This window comes from Rhinolophus ferrumequinum, chromosome 13 (assembly GCF_004115265.2).
Source record: "Rhinolophus ferrumequinum isolate MPI-CBG mRhiFer1 chromosome 13, mRhiFer1_v1.p, whole genome shotgun sequence".
NCBI classification, from domain to species: Eukaryota; Metazoa; Chordata; class Mammalia; order Chiroptera; family Rhinolophidae; genus Rhinolophus; species Rhinolophus ferrumequinum.
The window spans coordinates 18,831,428-18,854,857 of NC_046296.1; the positions used below are offsets into that span (position 1 = coordinate 18,831,428).

At 36.7% G+C, this 23,430-nt stretch overlaps 1 protein-coding gene across 3 annotated transcripts in view; it reads left to right on the forward strand.

The window, feature by feature from the left end:
• The window catches only part of EXOC6B (exocyst complex component 6B), a 584,188-nt gene that overhangs the window by 83,369 nt on the left and 477,389 nt on the right, over nt 1-23,430 (forward strand). For all 3 annotated transcript variants that reach the window (XM_033124336.1, XM_033124337.1, XM_033124335.1), the window contains exon 6: nt 912-1,116. In XM_033124336.1, the coding sequence (XP_032980227.1) occupies nt 912-1,116 (205 nt within the window). The remainder of the gene's footprint in view (nt 1-911; nt 1,117-23,430) is intronic.

Below are 23,430 nucleotides of genomic sequence, written 5' to 3' on the forward strand. Positions count from 1 at the left end.
TTGTGTTATTTTGTAGTGTACTATTTTAAAATGGCTCTGTTACTTTTTTTTTTTAATTAAAGTTTATTGGGGTGACAGTTGTTAGTAAAGTTACATAGGTTTCAGGTGTACAATTCTGTAATACATCATCTATATATCACATTGTGTGCTCACCACCCGGAGTCAGTTCTCTTTCCTTCACTATATATTTGCTCCCCTTTACCCTCATCTACCAGCCCCTCCCTCCTTACCCTCTGGTAACCACTAAACTATTGTCTATGTCTATAAGTTTTTGTTTCTTCATTTATTTGTCTTGTTCTTTTGTTGTTTTCAGTTTTATATGCCATACATATCAGTGAAAACATACGGTTCTGTACTTTTTCTGATTTATTTCACTTAGCATTATAATCTCAAGATCCATCCATGTTGTCGCATTAATTTTTTTAATGATTAATTTTTGAGTCATTTTCGTAGAGGTTACTCTATGGATTATAATCTGCATCTTAATTTATCACAGTCTACTTTAGGTCATTGCTGATGTAATTTTTATATACGTATAGTAGTAGTTTTGCTTTAACTTAGCTCCATTTCTTTTCTTCTCTTTTGCACTATTATTGTCACATATATTATGTCTATATATTTTATAAATCCAACAATACAGTGTTATAATCACTTTCAAAAAAGTTCTTATATTTTAATGAAATTAAAAGAAGAAAAAAGTCTTTTTTGATTATAACTTACTAGTCTTTCAATGCATATATTAATTGTTAATAATTTGAGATTTTCAATTTATATTTTTATTACATTTTAATACTGGATTTGTCTTAATGTAAAGTGAAAATTAATTCAGGCTAGAAATTTTGCCTGAAGAATATATCTGTGTCCCTAAAGAAGACTGAGTTGAGCTAAAGGTGATACAATTCCTTTTATAGGCATTATCCTGCACTGAAAACTCTGGAACATCTAGAGCATACCTATCTGCCTCAAGTAAGCCATTATCGATTCTGCAAGGTGATGGTGGACAACATTCCCAAGCTTCGAGAAGAAATTAAGGATGTTTCTATGTCTGATCTCAAAGACTTTCTGGAGAGTATCCGCAAACATTCAGACAAAATTGGAGAGACTGCCATGAAGCAAGTAGGTCTTGGGTTTATGATAGGTTGGCCAATGATTTTGCAAGTATTCTGTTAAACACAGCTTTTTTTTCCCAAGTGTCTTAATAGTTTCTTGTCATTTTAAGGAAGTCCTTTATGGGAACACATGATTAAAAATGGTATTTTATTTTCTTAACAGAGGAACCAATTATTTACTAGTGTTTTGTTTTGTTTTGTTTTTTTGCTGTGTGCATATTCAGTAAAAATACTGATCTATTGTGATGGTTTATGCTGGGGCTTTGAAGAGGTTTTTCTGTGTTTTTTTTTTTTTTAATACTATCCTTGACTTCGGATATGATTTGAAGCCCAAAAGTTTTAAGTGTTCTCTTTCTAGTTAATGAGATTAATTGTACTGCAGGTACCTTTGGTTGATTGTTTACTGTGTAAGTGAGATGTCATGTTATGAATATAAATATTTCTGTAATAGCTATTTCTGATATCATTGGGTGTCAATGAAAAAAGGCCTATTAGGAAATTATGATCATAGAAAGGGATTTATTTACAACTTATAAAGTAACAAATGTGTTAGACATATTTAGATTTTTTTCTTTTAATATTTTCATCTTCAAGTCACCAAAGCCTCAGGAATGTCTGGATTTTTTTTTTTTTTAATAAGAGAGCAGCATGATTTGCGGTGCTACTTGTTCTTTTGAAATTTAAGTCACATTGATTTTATTAAAATCGCTCAGTATACTTTATGATGTAGCCTACAACAATAAATAGAAGATTCAGTTGTTTATGGAAAGTGTTTTTTTGTTCTGTAAGCAACTGTATTCTTGATTAAGTCATTTGTATTTCTTATTCTATGAGGAAGGAGAGGATAGGTCATATCTGGGTCCTGTTTTCAGTTTCAGCTAGCCTTGAATCTTCTTTCAGATGTCTTCTTTCAGATGTCTGATTCTGCAAGAGTTTTGCCTATTGAGAATGCCTTTCCTAAGGGAATGCAAATATTCTTTTTCCCTTTCTTCTTTTTAATTTTGTCATTGTTATACTTTACAAAGTGGAAAGCTTAAAACTAATTGACGATAAATCTGATAAAAATAATCGTATCATGGCGTTTTTTTTTTTAGTGATGAAACAAAATTTATCATTGAAAATATACCTTTACATTGCTGGGTGATGTTTTGAGTATAGGAATGAAGGTATATTATAAAATAAGTCTTTATTGTGGTTGACTATGACTATTTTTTCCTAAACTGTCAAATATAGGAGAGTATATGTAAAGCTTCTGTGGAAAATTTTTTTTTTTTTTAATTGGGGAAGGGGAACAGGACTTTATTGGGGAACAGTATGTACTTCCAGGACTTTTTTCCAAGTCAAGTTGTTGTCCTTTCAATCTTAGTTGTGGAGAGTGCCATTCAGCTTCAAGTTGTTGTCCTTTCAGTCTTAGTTGTGGAGGGCGCAGCTCAGCTCCAGGTCCAGTTGCTGTTGCTAATTGCAGGGGGCACAGCCCACCATCCCTTGCGGGAGTCGAACTGGCAACCTTGTGATTGAGAGCCCGCGCTCCAACCAACAACTGAGCTCAGCTCAAGGTGCCGTGTTCAATATTAGTTGCAGGGGGCAGAGCCCACCATCCCTTGCAGGACTCGAGGAATTGAACTGGCAACCTTGTGGTTGATAGCCCACTGGCCCATGTGGGAATCGAACCGGCAGCCTTCGGAGTTAGGAGCACGGAGCTCTAACCACCTGAGCCACCAGGCCGGAAACTTCTTTTTTTAAAGTTCCTTTTTCTAGGCATCTGCTTGAGAAATTAACTTTATTTCTCCTTTTTGGTGAGGGAGAGGATTCCATGAAGACTATTTCATTTAATGTGAGATTATTTGATCTTATCCCGTATTTATCTCTTGAAATGAAGGCCCAGGGCAGAGAGCGACTTACTCAAGTTCAGAAAGCTTTTCAAGGTCAGATGCTGTAGTAGAAGTCAGGTTAGGTTGAGGTGAATTTGTCTACTGTGGCACTCTGTCTGTATAAACTATTAGCTGTTAGCTATATTTTTGTCATATAAAGAAATGATGAAGACACCTTTTATGAATTCAAGACTCTTAATTAACTGATAACCATCCCTCCAATAAAAATTTCATATCAGTATAGGTCTTATTGCATATATTATTATCCTATGCTATAGTATATATAAGATCCTTGAATAAAGATACTTACACATTTAAAAATCTTCTGTACCCTGTTTCCCTGAAAATAAGACCTAGCTGAACAATCAGCTCTAATGTGTCTTTTGGAGCAAAAATTCATGGAGGACCCAGTATTATGTTATATTATATTATATTATTATATTTATTATATTACATTATATTATACCAGTCTTATATTATAGTAAAATAAGACTGGGTCTTATATTAATTTTTGCTCCAAAAAATGCATTAGAGCTGATTGTCTGGCTAGGTCTTATTTTCGGGGAAACATGAAAATAAGTACCTAAAAAGTAAAGAGAGTCAGAGGGAGAGAAACTACCATGTACTTTGTGGGTAGTGTTAAATAAATTCTTGTTTGAATTCATGGATTTTGGAAAAGGAGAGGAAATGGTTTATTTCTAACTTATGTCAAGGCCCAAATGGTGTTTCTGATGTTTTTCTTCACAGTGCTGATGAAGGGACTCTTTTCATTATGTGACTGTTCCATCTTTAATCTGGCTTTGAAGATTTCTGCAGAAGGGGAAAGACCGAAGTGTATTGCATTTGGAAGAGATTTTCAGGGCTAGGCATGGATGTAGCACATTATCATGTCTATTCACATTTCATTGGCTGGAACCTAATTACATGGCCATACAGACCTGCAAGGGGGCTGGGAAATGTAATCTCACTCTGTTTCTAAGACGAGAAGGACACAGGTTTGGTGAATAGTAGCTAGTCTCTGGCACAATCTACCCTTCTGGTCATCAAATATCTCTTTACTCTTCCTCTCATCCAGAGAATGTACTTTCCTTTCCCTAAGGGAGGCAACCCAGTATCCCATCCAGTCACTATATAAATCTCAAAGTCTAGTATCTCCCAGAGATGCTTAGCACTCTCCATCAGATGTGCGTCTTCAGGGGCTGGTGACCACGAACTTGGATGACGAGTTATCTGGACCTGTGTTCCCTCCCACTCCCAATATAAAAGGAAGAAGCAAGAATAGAATAACTACAAGAAAAACTTCCCTTTAGAAAGGGAGAATGGAAGACATGCAGTATGCCCTGCTTCATAGCAAATCATGTAATCCTTTGGGGCCAGTATTGGGAAATCTTTCTGCCTTGGCTGTTGGGTAACTTCTTGCTTAGACGTTGACTCCTTGTCCATTGTTCTCCAGGTTTCCTGTCTGCACGCTGTTTTTCTTTGTCTATTTTTTTCTCCATACACTTCTGAAGTGGATGCTGGGGAATATACCTTCCTTCGAAGATTTCTCTCTCTTTCACCCTCTCTGCACATCTACATTTATATCTACAACCACATTTTTATCTCTATGTATTTTTTCATGGCCTGCTTTCTGCTCCTGCAAGTTCAGGGGCCTGAAAGTTGTTTTAAGGTTCTAAACCATCAAAAGTTTGTTTAGTCCAGATTTGTGGGTTTTTGGTATTATAGTCACCTTAAAACTTTGATCTGTTTCTTTCTAACAGGTTATATAGGGACACCATGCCCAATGTACTTTTCTAACTACAATTTTCAGGAATTTATTTTTTTCCTTCTCCCTTGTTTGGGGAGGTACTGGAGTTGGAGCATATCCCTTGCCTCATGTCACTGTCTTACGTTAATGGCTGTTTTGAGGCTGTATGAAACAATGGTTGGAAAGATCTTACCTGAATCTAATCTTTGCCTCAGGATTGAGTCACTTTTTTCAACTAGAAGTCCTCTTGGGACTTTCTTCCTCAATCCTTTTCTCTTACTATTTGGGATCTATTAATATATGTGTTCAGTTTTCTAACACTCTGAGGCCTGGACTTCTGTTTCCTATAAGTTCAGTTGGCACATCTGCCAATTCTTTTCTGTGCTCATCTCTTTCATATAATACTTTGCTAAAAACAGAGGGTAGATGACAAGGTACACGTGACGGTGACTCTCCATTCACTTCTAGGAAGACAGGCCGAGTCGGCACGTGGTGTGCCTTTTCATTTATTACGGGTTTCAGTTTTACCAGTTGTTTTGCCACAGTGTTGCAGGACTCTCCAGGCTTTTGATTTCTGAAATATATATTCTTGCTGCCTACTGCTTGATCTCTAAACCAATGCCATTTATTTTAAGTTTTTTTTTGGTTGTGGCAGTACCATTATTCCAACACTGGTTTCTGTTTTCCTTAAATAATGCTGCCTGCTGTAATAGCAAAGCTCAAGAATCGCATCATCGAAGTTTTATTTTTAGTCATATAAAGTCCGAAATGGATGTTCCGGTGGGGTGGCTCTTTTCCACCCCATCTTCCAGCTTGTGGCTTCCAAGGTTCCAGCATACGGAAAAGACAGTAAATAATGAATGCCTGGAGGTTTGTTATGGACCAGGCTGATAGGTGGTACATATCTCTTCTGCCAACATGACATTGGCCGTAGCTCACACGCTGTAAGTGAGGCCTGGAAATAATAGTCTGTGTGACCAGGAGGAAGAGGAAAATAGGTTTAGGAATAGCTAGCTAGTCTGTGCTGCAGCCTCCTATTACATAACCTGGAAAAATACATACATATCTTCCATGTCTATTTTCTGCACAATTTCATGTCTTTGACATTCCCCCCGTATGTTTGCCTTCTGATTTACTAATTCAATTTTTAGCATTGTGAATGCTGCCATTAGAACTTTGTCCTTATCATTATTCTTCTTTTAGCAACCAAAGTTTTTGTTTTAAAGAATTTGTTCTTGTCCTTAAAAAAACAGCCTAAGTACCCTTCTTTAGAATCATATGAGAAAACAGATTGAGGAGTCTTATTTCTGTTGACAGATGGTCTGGGCTCTTCTAGAAATTATGTAGGTGAATATGCCATTTCTTGGTTGATGTCTTCTTTTTCCTTCTTCCACCCACTGTATCCTGATTTGCTACAGTGACCCATGGGTGGGCTTTGTCCTTAGTACAGTGAAATGATGGTGGCAGTTGGTAAATTGGCTTCTTTGTGATATGCCAGCCAAAAGAAACTACCAGAAGGGCTCCATAGTAACTAAACTTTAATGAGCAAATGATTCAAATTTTTATCTGAGATTATAATTTCAAACTGTTTGTTGTCCAATTTTATCAAAAGATACAATGCAAAAAATACTATTGGAGCATGATCTGAAGGATATGTATTTTATCTATTCCTCTATATTGAAGGTGTTATATTGTCTGTGGATAAAGCTTTTTAGTAGGAAGCACTTGCTTTGATTGCATGTGGTAGGCAGAATTCTAAGAAGGCCCCCAGGATTCCTCTCCACTAGTGTGTACATCCTATAAAACCCCCTCCCCTGGAGTGTGTGGGCCTGATCTAATCAGGTGAGTTCCTTTAAAAGAGGGTATGCTTGTCAGATACAGAAATTAGAGAGATTCAAAGTGGCAGCTTGTGCTCTACTATTTGTCTTGAATAAACAGACTGCTGAATTTTGGAGGCAACCTAGAGTTGCTGGGAGCTATCCCTGGCTGCCAGCAAGCAAGAATATGGGGACCTCAGTCTTACAACCATAGGGAACTGAATTCTGCCAAGAACATGAACTAACTTAGAAGAGGACCTTGAGCTCCAGATGATACCACAGGCCTGGCTGACACCGTGATTTTAGCCTGGTTGAGACCTTGAGCAGAAGACCCAGTATGGAAACTCAGATAATTGCGTGTGGTTTTAAGCCTCCGAGTTTGTAGTGGTTTGTTACATAGCACTAGAAAACTAATATACACTATTATATTGGCCTTGAATAGAATTACTTTTTACTAAACTGTACATTTTTATTTTGCTCTTGGATCTAGGAAACGGTGGTATAGTCTGGTTTAAAATGGTATCCAGCTGGAAGTCTCTGAGTCTTCCATCTGTCTTCCAATATACCTGGGAAGCTGAAGAAAAGTAAGAAAATGTACAATTATGGAAAATAGGATAGAAATTCAATCATTTAGCAAAATCTTAGAAGGAATTTAAAAATTGCCCATTGTATTGCTTATTATCATATTGAATTTTAAATTAGCAGTCATGTTTTTATTTTAAAAAATCTTTCATATTAATATATATATACACACACATGATATATATGTATATATACACAAAAATTATAGAAAATTTATATATATAAATTATACAAAATTTATAATTTTTGTGTTTTTTTTAAGCATGGTATTGGATTAAAAGCCTTTAGTGGACCCGCCTGTGGATTCTGCCATGGGAAACAGAGCCATCTTTTTAAATGTTTTCTTTTATGGGGGAATGTTGGAGAACAGTGTGTTTCTCCAGGGCCCATCAGCTCCAAGTCATTGTCCTTCAATCTAGTTGTGGAGGGCACAGCTCAGCTCCAAGTCCGGTCGCTGTTTTCAGTCTTAGTTGCAGGGGGTACAGCTCAGTGGTCCATGTGGGAATCGAACCGGCAACCCTGTTGTTCAGAGCTCGCGCTTTATCCAGCTGAGCCATCTGGGTGCCCCAGAGCCATCTTCAAAGCAGGTAGAAAAACCCTTTTATCCTGTCTCATTTTCTGTGTTGATCTTCTTTCAGTGTGTTTCCAAAAGACTGGGCATATCTGATTTGTAATTATCATTTTAGCTTGAAGTGATTTTATAAAAAAATGTCTAAAGAAGTTCTTTGTTAGTTGTCTACCGTTTTCTGGTTTCTTTTGAAATTGATTTCTGTAAGTCACTTATGGAATTGATTTGTGCAAGAGGGAAGTTCTGTATTTCTTATTTTGATTAGTTTGCCTTAGGCTTTGTGGGGCTAAATAACATTTGTAATGTAAACATTCTTAGCTAGGTTGATTTCTGTGTGAGATCCTTTAATGAAGGGAAGGATTTATTTACTTTTAAAATTCTGACTTGGCTTTGCCAAATTGTATGGGTTATATAACTGATGCTTACAAAAGGAACTGGTTGCCCATAAAAGAAATTGAAGGCTTCCAGGCATTCTTCTTTTAGTAACTGGTTTTAAAGAAACTGACCCTTGGGTGAGATTAGTTGTCACCATGGTCCTTTCCACCCTTGACTTTATTTGGTTAAGTGTTGAGTAGAGCAAAATGTGTTCTTTTATTTATTGTATAGACCATCTTTTGACTTAGAACTGGCAACTGAGTTCACACAGGCCTTGTAATGACTGCCAAGTAAAAGCAGTATTGCTGTTGAAACCTCTTTCATGCTGGATGCTATGCAAAACTTCCACAGAATATGACCTTTGGAGTCTAAGAAGTTGCTGTTCAGTTGGTTTAGTGTTCCTGAATTTACTTTATATTCTCTTTTCTTTTTGATGTTGGTATTTATTTCATGCTTTATTTATTCCTAGAATTTAATTTCTTGTGGCATTTTCAGCCTTGAATTAGATCTAATTTTTAAACATTTTTTTTCTCCTTGCCTTAAAAAAATTATTTCTATTATATATACTTCCAAAATATTTTGAAACTGATCTTAGTTAAAAGGCACATATATATTAGATGACCACTAAGTTTAAAAGATAAATATCCTTTTCCTGGGGAGAGAAGAAAGATAATTTATTCCCTAAATTTGTTTTGAGGACAGTATTGCAGTTTGATTTTGAGGCTTTGTGTTCTTCAGGGTAAACAGAAAACTATATAGTGTATGTATATATGTGTGTGTATACTAAACATATTTGTTTGTTTTGGTTAAGCAAAGGTTATTGGCTTATTAGGAGAAATTTTCCTTTTATTCAACTTCAAGAGAAAATTGTCATATAGACTTTCAATATAGTTTGTGAACGTGGCTTTGTGGTGGGCTCATCCTAAAATAGATCATTGCTTAGAAAATCTATAGGAAGAGCAGTTATTACAATATTTACACCATTTCTTACAAATATATTTCTTATAAATATATATACCGTGTTTCTCCAAAAATAGGACCTCGCTGGACAATATTACATAAGACCCGGTCTTATAGTAAAATAAGACTAGGTATTTATATTATATTATATTATATTATATTATATTATATTATATTATATTATATTATACCTGGTCTTATATTACAGTAAAATAAGACTGGGTCTTATATTAATTTTTACTCCAAAAGACACATTAGAGCTGATTGTCTGGCTAGGTCTTATTTTCGGGGAAACACAGTATATATGTGTGTGTGTGTATATATATATATATATATATATATATATTTCAGTTATTATGATGAAATTCTTTTGAGAACATTCCTTTTACTGAGCCTTGCCTTGTGCTAAAGAGCAGTAATACTTAATTTAAAACAATATAGTGTGACAAGAATAAACTGATGAGTAGAACAGAATACAAGTGTGGAATTTGACCCAAATATATCTAAGAGTTTAATAAGTGGTAAAGGTGGAGTTCAGCAAGAGGCACAGACACACACAAATTAGCTTCACACCACACAGTGTACAGTAAGTCTTCCCTCAGTAAACCTGCAGGCAGAAAGGTCAGCACAGTGCGTGGGGCACCACCTCCTTTTACTCTGTGGAGGGTTCTAATGGGTTCAGCTTCATTGTACAAACAGCAGGACATGCGTCAGGAGAGGGACCCTGGTTGTATCATTTATAGGGAAGTTAGGAAGAGGGCTGAGAACATGTAGTCATGTAGAACATGGATCCTTGCTGCTCAGAGAAATGACTTGGCTAGGACAGTTCTCTCGGTGCCAGTGATATCAGCTAAAGAAACCTAGTATTCTTCTGATGAACTAATAACTCAGTCTTACTGAACCAGCTCATTGCTAAGCCCTGAGACTAGGGAAGGTAGAGTGCCACTAGGGGACATCTCTAGCAGTGGGGAACTCCATTAATGTGATTGTTGCTTTACTTATCTGTCTTCCCGACCAATCTGTGTTCTCTGTAAGGACAGAGGTCCTTATCTTTATATCTTCAGCACCTTACTAGCATAGTACTTGGTGACTGTCGATAGTTAATAAATCAATTAATGGCTATATTCTTTGCGTATCTAATTTAATGTACCTACACCCTGACATTTTTCAGGAAAAAACATCTTTTTTTTAAAAAAATGTTCTAAGGTATATGCTCTTTGTTATCAATTGCATTATTTAAAGTATATGAAAATATCTGAAATTGCTCTTTGAATGGATTTTTGACCATATCTAAACGTCCTGTGGAGGTGCTAAGAAGTTACCAAATTGACGTCTTGTTAAAGATGGTGGATTAAATGTATACATTTATATCTTCTATCTCTCCAAACTCATAAAAACAACAGCTAAGGGAATTTTTAAAAAAGTGTGGGCTCCCTAACATAAAGAATACAGGAGAGCAGATGATAGCAACATTTTTTTGGAGGTGTAAAGTAGAAAGAAGTGCGATAATTGTCATAGCTTAACCAAGAAAACTAGTTCTAACCCAGTAGTAGAAAGAGCTGAGAACAACCCAATTTTTAGTGTTTTGCAGGACCCCCATGTCTTAGAAATTGGCACCATCAGGTCCATCTGGGAAAAGGGGGTAAAGTCAATGCCCACACAGAAGGACTGGTGGCATGTCTGTTTCAAAAGCAGTTAGACAACCTGATTTCTTCCCCAGCTATTCCCCAGCAGTCAACTGCCCTCTCCCAACTTTAGCAGAAGACCAGTGGAGAATACACACAAAGTGAGGGCTGGGTTACCAAACTGAACACAGTGAAAGTGTATATACTAAATATTGAGATTTCTCCTGAATCTCACAGCCGTCTATTCTGATTTGGTTTCCAGAACTTTAATAGCCAGGCTTATACCCTTCAGATGTGAGATTGGAAGATATTCTGAATAATATGATTAGCCCAAGAGAAATATCCTAAAGATCTATCCACTGGGTAGTCCCTAACAAAATGCACAAGTCAGAAAGCTTTGAAGTCCACAGTTGACTAGAGTGATGTTCATGCACAGAACTTTCCATCAAGTTTTTAGTGTCCCAATTTAAAATATGAACAGAGAGCTAAGGATCACCAGACATTTGAGAAACGCTTCTTACATGAACGTTAGAAGTCAGAGTAAACACATAGAGATTATACAAAAAGTGGAAAACCAAAAAGTCAAAACAAAACAGACGATCATCAATAATAGCATTAGAAAGGTAAGAGAAAATTATTATACATGCAAAAAGCAAGATCAGAATACTACATAAATGGAGAAATTTAGAAAACAAAAAGAATGTTTAGAAGTTGAAAATATAAAGCAGAAACCACTTAAAGGAGGGTATGAAAAATAAGATTGAAAAAATCTTCCAGAAAGAAGAGTAAGAAGAAAAATAGACCATGGGAAATAGAAAATATTTAAGGCCCATTAATGGGTGGGTCCAGGAGATCCAGCATTGGAATACTAGACATTCTAGCAAAAGAAAGCAAAGAAAATGAAGGAATTCAATCATAGAAGTAATATAAGAAAATTTCCCAAAATGCTAAGACATGAATTAATACGATTAAAAGACCCACTAAGTGCCCAGCAAAAGGGATGAAAATAAACTTACATTAAGGCATGGTATGAAATCTCAGGAGCCAGAGGACAAAGAAAATACTAAATGCTTGAGAGAGAAAAAAAGAGGTCACTTACAAAAAGACTTGGTGTCAAAATTATTTTGGACTTCATTATAGAAATATTGGAAGCTAGACTGAAATGGAGCAGTACTATTAAAGTTCTAAGGGAAAATGATTACACGTCTGTATTTCCATATGTAGCCATTATACCAAGCAAGTGTGAAGGTAGAATAAATAAAGATGTTTTCAGTAATGAAAGGCCTCAAAAGTTTACTTCCTATGAACAACAACAAAAGACTGAGCTATTCAGGACATAGATAATCCAATAAAGAAGAGAGGCAAATAGACTTTCTAAGATGATGGTTAAGGGAGATAGTTGGTTGACAGTAGCGTAACAGGGCAGAAAGTGTAATGAACACAGCCTGGAGCATTTTAGAGAAAAGAGATGTTCCTAAGAATATATGAGGCTCCTGAAGTAGTAAAATTCCTAAAGACAGAAAGTAGAATGATGGTTTCCAGGGCCTGGGGATGGAGAGGATGATAAGTTAGTGTTTAATGAATACAGAGTTTCAGCTGGGGAAGATGAAGAAGTTCTGAAGATGGATGGCGATGATGGTTGGTACAACAATGTGAATGTACCTGGTGCCACAGAACTGTACACTGAAAAATACACACAAAGGAAATTTCATGTTATGTACATTTTATCACAGTTAAAAAAACATGGTAGCACACATAGCATTCTATGGAGAGATAAAGAGGTAAGCATCAAAAGAATGATTGTCTTTGGGGAGCAGGATTTGGGGAGAAAGAGAAGAGGAAGATATTGTTGTTTCTTATAATAAACTCTGTAGAATGATTTGACTGTACAGCTTAATTATGTATAGCTTTGCATGAAAACTTGGATAAAATATATTGAACAAAAAAATGAAAAGAAATATAAGTCATCAGATTTGGAATATATATATAGCGGACAGGATTTGTTGGTGGACTGGATATGAGGTAGTAAAAATTCTAACTCTCAGGGTATAAAGGAAGAGTTACCCTTATTTTAGGGACTGTTTATACTTATCTAGGACATTATTCAGTTTCTTTTCTGCTTTATGTGGGGTAATTGAGCAGTCTCCATTCCTCAGATTCATAGATGTAACAAGATGGGATTGGAATTATGTGTTAGATGTAAATTGAATGAAGGTCCATTGAGTTCTCTGTTATAGTATGTGCCTTATTAAAGAAGAGAACAGATAAATTTAGTAGAATAGGCAACAAAGCAGATGTTTTTTATAAGGTAAAAATCTTACTTTCCCCTGATTTTAAAAAAAATTTAAAAAATTTTTCAATTACACTTGACATGCACTATTATATTCATTTCAGGTGTACAACATAGTGTTTAGACATTTATATAACTTACGGAGTGATCACCCTGAGAAATCTAGTACCCATCTGAGAGCATACATAGTTATTACAATATAATTGACCATATCCCCTATGCTATACTTTACATCCGCATGACTATTTTGTAACTACCAATTTGTACTTAGTTCCTTCCCCTTTCACCCATCCTCCCAACCTCTCTCACATCTGGGAACCCTCAAAATGTTCTTTGTATCTATGAATTTCTTTCTGTTTTGTTTATTTATTTTGTTCTTTAGATTCCACATGTAAGTGAAATCATATGGCGTTTGTCTTGCTCTAACTTACTCCACTTAGCACAGTATTCTCTAGATCCATTCATGTTGTTGCAGATGACAAGATTTCATTCTGTTTTTAATGGCTTGAGTAATATTCCATTATCTATCTATCTATCTATCTATATTTATATATAGATATATAGATATATATATCTGTCACCTCCTCTATATCCATTCATCCATAGACAGAACCCCAGGCTGCCTCCATATCTTGGCTATTGTAAATAATGCTGCAATGAGCATATGGATGCACACATCCCTTTGAAGTAGTGTTTGGGTTTCTTCATATAAATACCCAGAAATGGGTACTGGGTCCTTCTTTGTCTCTTGTTACAGCCTTTGTTTTAAAGTCTGTTTTGTCTGATATAAGTATTGCTACCCCAGTTTTCTTTTGTTTGTTTTCATTTTCATGAAATATCTTTTCCATCCCTTTCAGTCTGTGTGTGTCTTTCAATCTAAAGTGAGTCTTGTGTAAGCAGCATATGTGAGGGTTTTGTTTTCTTATCCATTCAGCCACCCTATGTTTTTGATTGGAGCATTTAATCCATTTACATTGAAATTAATTGTTGATAGATATGTAGTTATTGCTATTTTATTCATATTTTTGATTTTGTTTTTTCTTAAGGAAGTCCCTTTAACATTTCTTGTAATACTGGTTTGGTGGTGATGAACTCTTTTTAGCTTTTTCTTGTCTGGGAAACTCTTTCTTTGTCCTTTGATTCTAAATAATAGCTTTGCTGGGTAAAGTAATCTTGGTTGTAGGTCCTTGAATATTTGAATATTTCGTGTCAATCCCTTCTGGCCTGCAAAGTTCCTGTTGAGAAATCAGCTGACAGTCTTATGGGGGCTCCCTGATAAGTTACTACTTGCCTTTCTCTTGATGCCTTTAGGATTCTTTTTTTGTCTTTCAGCTTTGGCATTTTAATCATGATGTGTCTTGGTATGGGCCTCTTTGGGTTCTTTGTGTTTGGGACTCTGTGCTTCCTGGGTGGGCTTGTAAGTCTATTTCCTTTACGATGTGAGGGACATTTTTTTGTCATTATTTCTTCAAATAGGTTTTCAATTCCTTGCTGTCTCTCTTCTTTTTCTGGTACCACTATGATGAAAATGTTGGTATGCTTGATGTCCCAGAGGCCCCTTAAACTATCCTCATTTTTTTGGATTCCTTTTTATTTTGCTGTCCTAATTGGGTGTTTTTTACTATGTTAATTTCTAAATAGCTGATTTGATTCTCTGCTTCATCTCATCTACTGTTGATTCCCTCTAATGTGTTCTTCATTTTGGTTATTGTATTCTTCATTTCTCACTTGTTCTTTTTTATATTTTTCTATCTCCATTTTTATGTTTCCTATCTCTTTGTTGAAGTTCTCACTGAGATCATTGAGCATCCTCATAACCAGTGTTTTGGACTCTGCATCTGGGAGATTGTTTGTCTTCATTTTGTTTAGTTCTTTTTCTGGAGCATTGTTTTGTTATTTCATTTGGGACATGTTTCTTTGTCTCCCCATTTTGGCTGCCTCCTTTTGTTTGTTTCTATGTATTAGGTAGAACTGCTTTGTCTCCCAGGCTTTAGAGTGTCCTTATGTAATAGGTATCCTGTGGGGCCCAGTTGCACAATCTCCCTGGTCAGTTGATCCAGGTGCTGCAGATGTGTCTCTTGTGTGGGTTGTGTGTGCCCTCCTGTTGTAGTTAAGCCTTGATTGTTGTTGGCACATCAATGGGAGGGATTGACCCTTGTACTGATTGGTTTTGAGGACTGTCAGTGACTACAGTGGAGGAGCTCTTGTGCAGGGGTTGACCCTAAGGAGCAGGATTCCCTTTAGCAGGGCTCTGGTACATGCTTAGTACCAGAGCTAAGGTGTGTCATTTGGGTGTGTCATTTGGGTGTGTCATACCCTTTGTGGAGGTGATTGGGTGGTGCTTTGGTGTGGTCTGAAGTGGCTGCCGAGTGTGTTGGTTCTGGGCCTCTTGGGAGGGGCTCTTTTTCGGCCAAGGTCAGCTGCTGCCTGTGTCCTGTCTGGGGCCACTTGATAACAGCTACACCATGATCTGCATATGGCTGCCACTTGTGCTGGGCATGGAGGTGCCTGGGAAGGCTACACTGTAAAATGAGGCTGGCTGCTGCTAGTGCTGGGCTTGGGGCTGTTAGCAAGAGGTATGGGGCATGCCAAGGCCAGATGCTGCTTTTTTGGGGTTTGTGAACCTTTGAAAGATTTTAGGAAAGTCCTCAGTTTGAGCCAAAATAAGTTGTTTGTATGGCAAAGCCACAGGAAGCGACTTGCGTGGGCCCCCAAGTTGGGTGGGGTGGGGTCTCAGGGAATTACCAGGGTGGGATTAAAGGTGTTAGCTGGGTTGATGGAGACTCAGATATGACGCCTGCCTGTGTGTGCACACTGGGTGGGGAGAGGGCTCACAAAGGAACAATGGCTTCTGCCAACACTTCTGTCTGGGAGAAAGTTATTCCTCCAGCCCTCACTCCAAAACCAGACAATTCAGTTCCTCCCTATATGTCCCTGGTGCCTTTCAAGCTGCTGTCCCAGTGCTGGAGCTCAAAGTGAATGAGTCCTTTAGTAAGTCTGTCCATGGGCCCTTTAAGAGGAACACCTGGGACTCCAGCAGGTCTCTGTCTCACTCAGCCACAATCCCCACTGGTTTTCACAGCCAGAGGTTATGGGGCTTCTTTTCCTTGCACTGGAACTCTGCGGCTGGGAGCCTGGTGTGGGGCTGAGATCCCTTGCTCCTTGGGGTGGACTTCCTTAGCTGACATATCCCTCCTGATTTTTAACTGTCACACATGAGTGTGGGACCAACCTGTTCTGCATCTCCACCCCTCCTACCATTCTCAAGGTGATTTCTTCTGTATGTCCTTAGTTACAGGACTTCTGTTCAGCTAGACTTCTGGTGATTCTCAGTGACGGTTGTTCTGAAGTTTAGTTGTAGTTTTGATGTGGTCATGAGAGGAGGCGAGCGCAGCATTTGCCTACTCTGCCATCTTGACCAGAAGCCCTAATGTAAAAATCTTCAAAGTAATGATAAAGGTTGAAAATTTGTGATAATCAGAATGATCTGTTTCCTTTGTCTTGAATTCTTAAGATAAATCTTTACCTGTGTTCAGAAGAGAATATGAGTTCTTCAACCCTCTTTTGGTTGCAAACAAATGTCAGACTGCCCCACCCCTGTTACAACTGCAGGCCCACACACTTGTGGTCCCTGTGCTGCTGGGAAAGAGGGAATTAGAGAGCAGTGAAGGAAAGTAGTGCTGATAGGCTGCCGTCACATAATTGGCTTGGCCTCAGAGTCTTGTGGGAGAGAGTCAGTAGCCTCATTATTATGACACTGGGAAACTTATCTTTCTGTTAAATTTAAAATAAAGGAACATGACCCACACTATGAAGTTATTCGTGGGTGGTTTTTACAATAACTTAACTTAATTCCAATACAGTACTCCTGGGATTTCCTTCTGCCCCCAGGGGTCATTAATAAATGCGCCACACTACTGTGTAAATGAGGTTCAGTTCACTGAACTCACTTTTGAGTTGAACTTGAGGCTAAAAGTTTAGATCTAAGTTATGAAGTGGAAATGAATTGATCCTGTTAATATAAGTAAGATGCTATCTGGGTATGTTTTTATTATATAATGTAATCTCTGAAATATGCAAGGATATGTGTGACGTTATTTAAAATGATGCCTTAAATATAGTCTGCAAATATACAGCCTAAGTGCTGTTAAACATTACTACACAGGGGGGCCAAGAACAACCACTTTATTATTTTTATTATCTGATAAAATTTAGATTGGTCAGGCATAGCCTTTGTCTGCCTTTCTAAAAGATGAATGGAAGCAAGGTGTATTTTTCATCTCATCATTGGAATGAACTATTAAAGCTTATTTTTAATAGGTAGTGGTCTCTCATTACAGGTCTGAATGAACTAGTATTCTTGTGTTGTATTTATTTATAAAGTTACTATCTTACTTTGCTTGTATATGGATGGGGTTTTCTCAAGTCAGCTATAACAACTGCATGATTGAAATATAGAATTAATATTTTAAAACAAAGACTTGCTTCTTTTACTTCCCATCTCTACATGCGAGATTCCCTCCCTCCCTTTCTTTTATCTTCTTTTCCCCCTCTTCTCTTTTTTCTCTCTTTCTCTTCCTCCCTTTCCCTCTCTCCTAGTAGTAGAAATATGGCTTGCAAAACCCGAGGACTCAGCTTCTTTCTGAGCAGACATACATGCTGACCACTGCAAGTGGGAATCTTTATTTTTAAAAAATCAACCATGATAGAAGATCTAAAACCACAATAAAGTTCAAATCAAGTTTGAAATCCATGGTATTTGTTCTCTATAATGTGTATGTTTAGCTATGTCAATAATGGTTCTTTGGTGTAAAGAACAATTCCAAGTATGACATTTTTAGAGCGTTTCAATTCAGGGATAGGAGCTAATCAGTTCTGGCTCTTCCCCGATCCCAGAATTTCTTGATATTCTGATATAATCTCAGTATTGATTCTAATTAGATTCGATGGATTCTATCTGCTCTAATATCAACACAGTGAAAAGTGTGCAAAGCAAACAAAGACACCAAGGACATGTTTTAAAAAGGTTGTAAGTCTTGTCCATTTTTCACTTAAATGTGATTAATCCTTGGACCCTGCCTGTAGATAGTAATTTAGTCTACTGTTTGAATTCCATCTTAAATTAAAAATATTCTGTTTTCAGTGCTGTATCACTTTTGGTTCTTCTCTACCCTACATTTAGATCTATTTAATATAATTCTATAAAATAGATCTCATAGAGCATGATTGATTATGTTTGGTCATCTTAGTTGTCTTTTTAAAAATGCTTTTATTAGGGTAGCTGGGATCATTAATACCCAAGAAAATAGGTCTCTTAAGTAATTCACTATAGAAGTTATTGTAATATTTTATAAATAAAATTATGAGTTATAAAATATAATCAAAGAGGAATTAGCACCAACCAAAGCTACTTTTTAAAGAAAAAGATTGAATTTGATTATATTGGTTCTAAGAACACTTTGAGATAGTGTTCTAAGAATGTAGACCTTTTAATATACTTAGCATTGGGAGACTGGTTCCATGGCTGACTCTCCTTGAGGTTTATAGGCATTTATTTGTTATGAACTTGACTTATACTAATTGAAAGCTAGGAGAGTTAATGCCTTACCATATCTTTGTTATGCAGTTATAGTGATAATACAGAGTACAGAGCATCCATCAATTCTCTTTGCAATAATGTTTAGAGAAAGTAAGCCTATATCCATTTCTCATCAAGTCTTTGTTGTAGAAAAACTTTTAAAACATCTTCAATATTAAAGAACATAGGTTTGGAATCAAGAAAGCTGAGTTGAAGCCTGGCACTTATAATATGACTGGGCAAAACACTTAATCTAAGCCTTAGTTTCCTTTTATTAATAAGAGTCAAATAAGATCATATATATAAAGTACTTAGCACTGTGTCCAACACACAGTAGACAATAAATATGGCACTTTTGTATGTTTTTTGTTTTGAGATCAATGTGATTTTATCAGGCAATTAAAATCATTTGGGATGGGTTGGTTATTGATAGTCTGATACCAACTGTCTTTCTGCCTCTCCATCTTTTCTTTTAAGCGATTACAACTATATTTTTCCATGAGTATTTTAAAACAAACTGATTTCGGAAAATTTGGGCCACTAGTTTTGGAAGGGACGCGTTCCCCCCCCCCCCCCACCCCTTGTTATTTTCAGGATTCAGTGTTAAGAAATGAAGGCTTTTTTTTTTTTTTTACTATATTTGCAAAAATGGCTTTACTGTCAATGAGAAACCAAACCCTAGCTCTGTTTAAATAAGCAGTTTAGACAATAGAAATGAATGAGACTTACATGGATTTTGCAGAGTGTAGTGGAGCCATTTTTGAGGTTTAGATCTAGAGCCCTCCGTAATTCCACAGGGTGTACCCTTTGACCTGGGGAATGGCTCTTACCAGTCCTGGATAAACCAGCTGAGAATTCCTAGGATTGTTGTGCTCTCAGCAAGTGGTTTATCCTCCTCCTCTGTCAGCTGTTTTCTTTACTGAGCACGAAAACTCCATCAAAATAATGCTAAGGAAACTGATATGTGAGGAAATAAAAAGAAAGAGAGAAAAAGAAATATTCAGTCATGTTCAGGAGTGCCAGAGAAAGAGACTTGAGGATGATCTAGAACTAGAGAAACCTAGCTTAGTTAAAAAATTTCTCATATCTTTCTGGATTTCCCTGACATAAAAGTTTTAGCAGGTAACCCTAAAGTAGTTAAAAATTTTTAAAAAATTTCCATACAATAAAATTTATTCTTTTTTGGTATGCATGCACAAGTTTTTAAAACATGCATAGATTCATGTAACCACCCCCACAAAAAGGATACAGAACAATTCCATTACCTCCCCAAATCCCCTTGTGCTGTCCCTTTGTCAAACCTTCTTTCTACCCATATCCTCAGGCCATTGGTCATGAAGTGTATCAAAAATATAAGATGGGAAGGAAGGACATCCAACATATAATGAAGACTACCAGAAACTTTAGTTAATTAATTATTGCTAGGCTATTCACTGATTGGGAATGTGGCATATCTCTTATTCTCTCTTCTTTAGTATCTCAACAGAGAAATGAATCCCAAGCCAAAAACACGGAGAGGTTAAAATGTTGCAACTGAGTAATGACAGAGTAACGCCTAAATTGTTGCTTTTTCTAAGTCTATGTGATTCTAAGGTTTAGAGGCTTTATCACCTTTGAACCTGCGTCACGGAATAGATGCTTTCTATTTTCATTAGGTGAATGGATAAATGACTGCTGAGATGGCTAGGGAATATAACACTTTGGACTAGGAAGTATGTGAAACACTTGGATCATTTGAGTTGAATTTTTCACTCATAGACTTTGTTCTTTGTGAGAGGCTAATGAGCAGAGCAATGGCAAGAGTTTATACTGTGAGCTGAAAGTTTTCAACTGACTTTTATTTGTTTTGAAAGCTTGCAAAAAAAGTTGTTTTGTTGACAAGTTCAGGCTACTTTACCTTCCTGACATACTTTTCTAATTGCTCATTTATAGCAAATTTAGAACAGCTTTCAGTTATTGTTTGTATCTGTGCATGTGGAGGAGAAACTTCTCTGCAAATTAGGGCAATTGTCAGGTTGTGTTGCTTACTTGTACGTGTGTGTATGTGTGTGTGTGTTTGCGTGTTTGCTTAAACTACAAGTCAACAAACCGTTGAGGCCTCTGAGTGTGGTTAGTCATTAGAACAGTGATAATGGATCTTTATATAAATTTTTAAGTATTTGGAAATTTTTGAAAATTGAGAAAATATTGTTTTAGAAATGAGAATGGCCTGTTGGGGAGATGGTTACAGTCTACACCAGTGAGATGTTAATGAGATTGGCAGGGAAGTAGGGAACTTCAGAGCCCTTATTTTTAGAAACAGTCTGACTGTGCCAATGTGTTCTGTCCTGTGGCACACCACCATGAAGAAAGGAGACTTTCAATCACAGGTGACTCGTTTGCAGAACACTTGGTAATGAAAGGGATCTGGGTCAGGTGTTTGGAAGAGGGGACCCTGTGGCTAGGAGAGAATCTAGGAAGTGGAAGTAAGATGATCATTTACTGGGATTTTCTCGAGAGCGTGTGTCTAAATTGGTTTTATCTTTTTGTTTCCACAGAACCTAGCACACTGCTTTGTATAAACTAGGCATTCCTCAAATCTTCGTTATGTTATACATACATATGCTTTTTTCTCTTTGGCAGAATACTTTAGCGTTTAAAAACAGGAATCTCCATGGATATTGTAAGAGTTTTAATATTTTCCTGCTCTTCTTGGGCTATTAATTTGCTGATGAAACCAATGACTGTTACACTCAATTTTGATATCTCAAGATGCAATTTATCTTTGAAGGTCCACATGAAATTTTTTCACTTAGGTATAATTTTATCTTGACTTTTCTCCTGTGAACCTTTCTCACTTCCATGTACCAGAGACTTTTTTTTATTGTACTAAAATATATGTAACATAAAATTTACCTTTTTAATCTTTTGTAAATGTACAGTTTAATGGCATTAAGTACATTGAAATTGTTATGCAACCCATCACCACCATCCATCGCTAGAACTTTTTTCATCTTCCAAGACTGACACCTTATAACCAATGAATTTATTTATTTATTTAGGGATAAGTGTTTTTTTGTTTTATTAGTTTCAGGTGCACAAGACAAAGTAATACTTAGACGTTTATCTTTTATATCCCTCACATTGTGTGAACCGCCCCACCCCATCCACTATCCCTCTGACATTGCACACAACCATTACATTTCCACTGTCTCCATTCCTAATGCTGTACTCCGCTTCTTGTAAATACACACACACACACACACACACACACACACACACATATACACATACATACATATACATACAAACTTGTAGTTGACATTCGTTATTGTTCAGCTTCAGCTTCAGGTGTACAGTGCAGTGATCAGGCATCTACGTCATCCCTGAGGTGGTCTCCCTAATGAGACAAGTGTCCATCGGAAACCCTACAAAATCTTTACAACATTATTGATTACTTTCCCCAAATTAATTTTCAGAACCCCGTGGCCATCTTGTGGTTACTGATTGTTTTCTAATCCCCTCACCTTCCCCCCTATCCCCACACCCCCCATCTAGCAACTCTCAGTTTTTCCTCTATGTCTCTGAGACTGTTTCTTATTAGTTCATTCATTTATTCTTTTCTTTAGATTCCATATGTAAGTGAGATCATATTGTATTTGTCTTTCTCTGTCTGACTTATTTCACTTAGCATAATGTTCTCTAGGTCCATCCATGTTGCTGCAAATGGTAAGATTTCTTTCTTCTTTATGGCTGAGTAATACTCCATCGTATAAATGTACCACAGTTTCTTAATCCAGTCATCTACCGATGGGCATTTTGGTTGTTTCCATGTCTTGGCTATTGTGTATAGTGCTGCAATAAACATAGAGGTGGATAATGTTTTTTGAATTAGAGGTTTGGATTTCTCCAGATAGATACCTAGGAGTGGAATTGCTGGATCATAAGGTAAGTTCCGTTTTCAGATTTTTGAGATACCTCCATACTGTTTTCCATAGTGGCTGCACCAATCTGCAATCCCACCAACAGTGTACAAGCGTTCCCGTTTCTCCACATCTGTGCCAGCACTTGTTGTTTGTTGATTTATTGATGATAGCCATTTTGACTGGGGTGAGGTGGTATCTCATTGTAGTTTTTATTTGCATTTCTCTGATGATTAGTGAGGTTGAGCATTTTTTCATATGTCTGTTTGCCATCTGTACGTCCTTTTTAGAAAAATGTCTCTTCATGTTCTCTGCCCATTTTTTAATTGGGTTGTTTGTTTTTTTGGAGTTGAGTTGAGTGAGTTTTTTTTATAAATTTGTGATATTAACCCCTTATCAGATGTATCATTGGCAAATATCTTTTCCCATTCAGTAGGGTCCCTTTTTGTTTTATTGAAGGTTTCCTTTGCTGTGAAAAAACTTCTTAGTTTAATATAATCCCACATGTTTATTTTTTCTCTTACTTCCCTCGTGCAAGGGGATATGTCAGTAAAAATCTTACTCTGGGTAATGTCTGTGAAGTTTCTTCCTATATTTTCTTCTAGGAATTTTATGGTTTCAGATCTTACATTTAAGTCTTTAAGCCATTTTGAATTTATTTTTGTATATGGTGTAAGGAGGTGGTCCAGCTTCATTTTTTTGCATGTGTCTGTCCAGGTCTCCCAGCACCATTTATTGAGTAGACTGTCTTTACCCCACCGTACATTCTTGCTTCCATTGTCATAGATTAAATGGCCATATAGGCATGGATTTATTTCTGGACTCTCTATTCTGTTCCATTGATCTATGTGTCTGTTTTTATGCCAGTACCATGCTGTTTTGATTACTGTAGCCTTGTAGTATAATTTGATGTCAGGTATCGTTATACCTCCCACTTTGTTCTTATTTTTCAAGATTGCTGAGGCTATCTGGAGTCTTTTATGGTCCCATATAAATTTTAGGATTA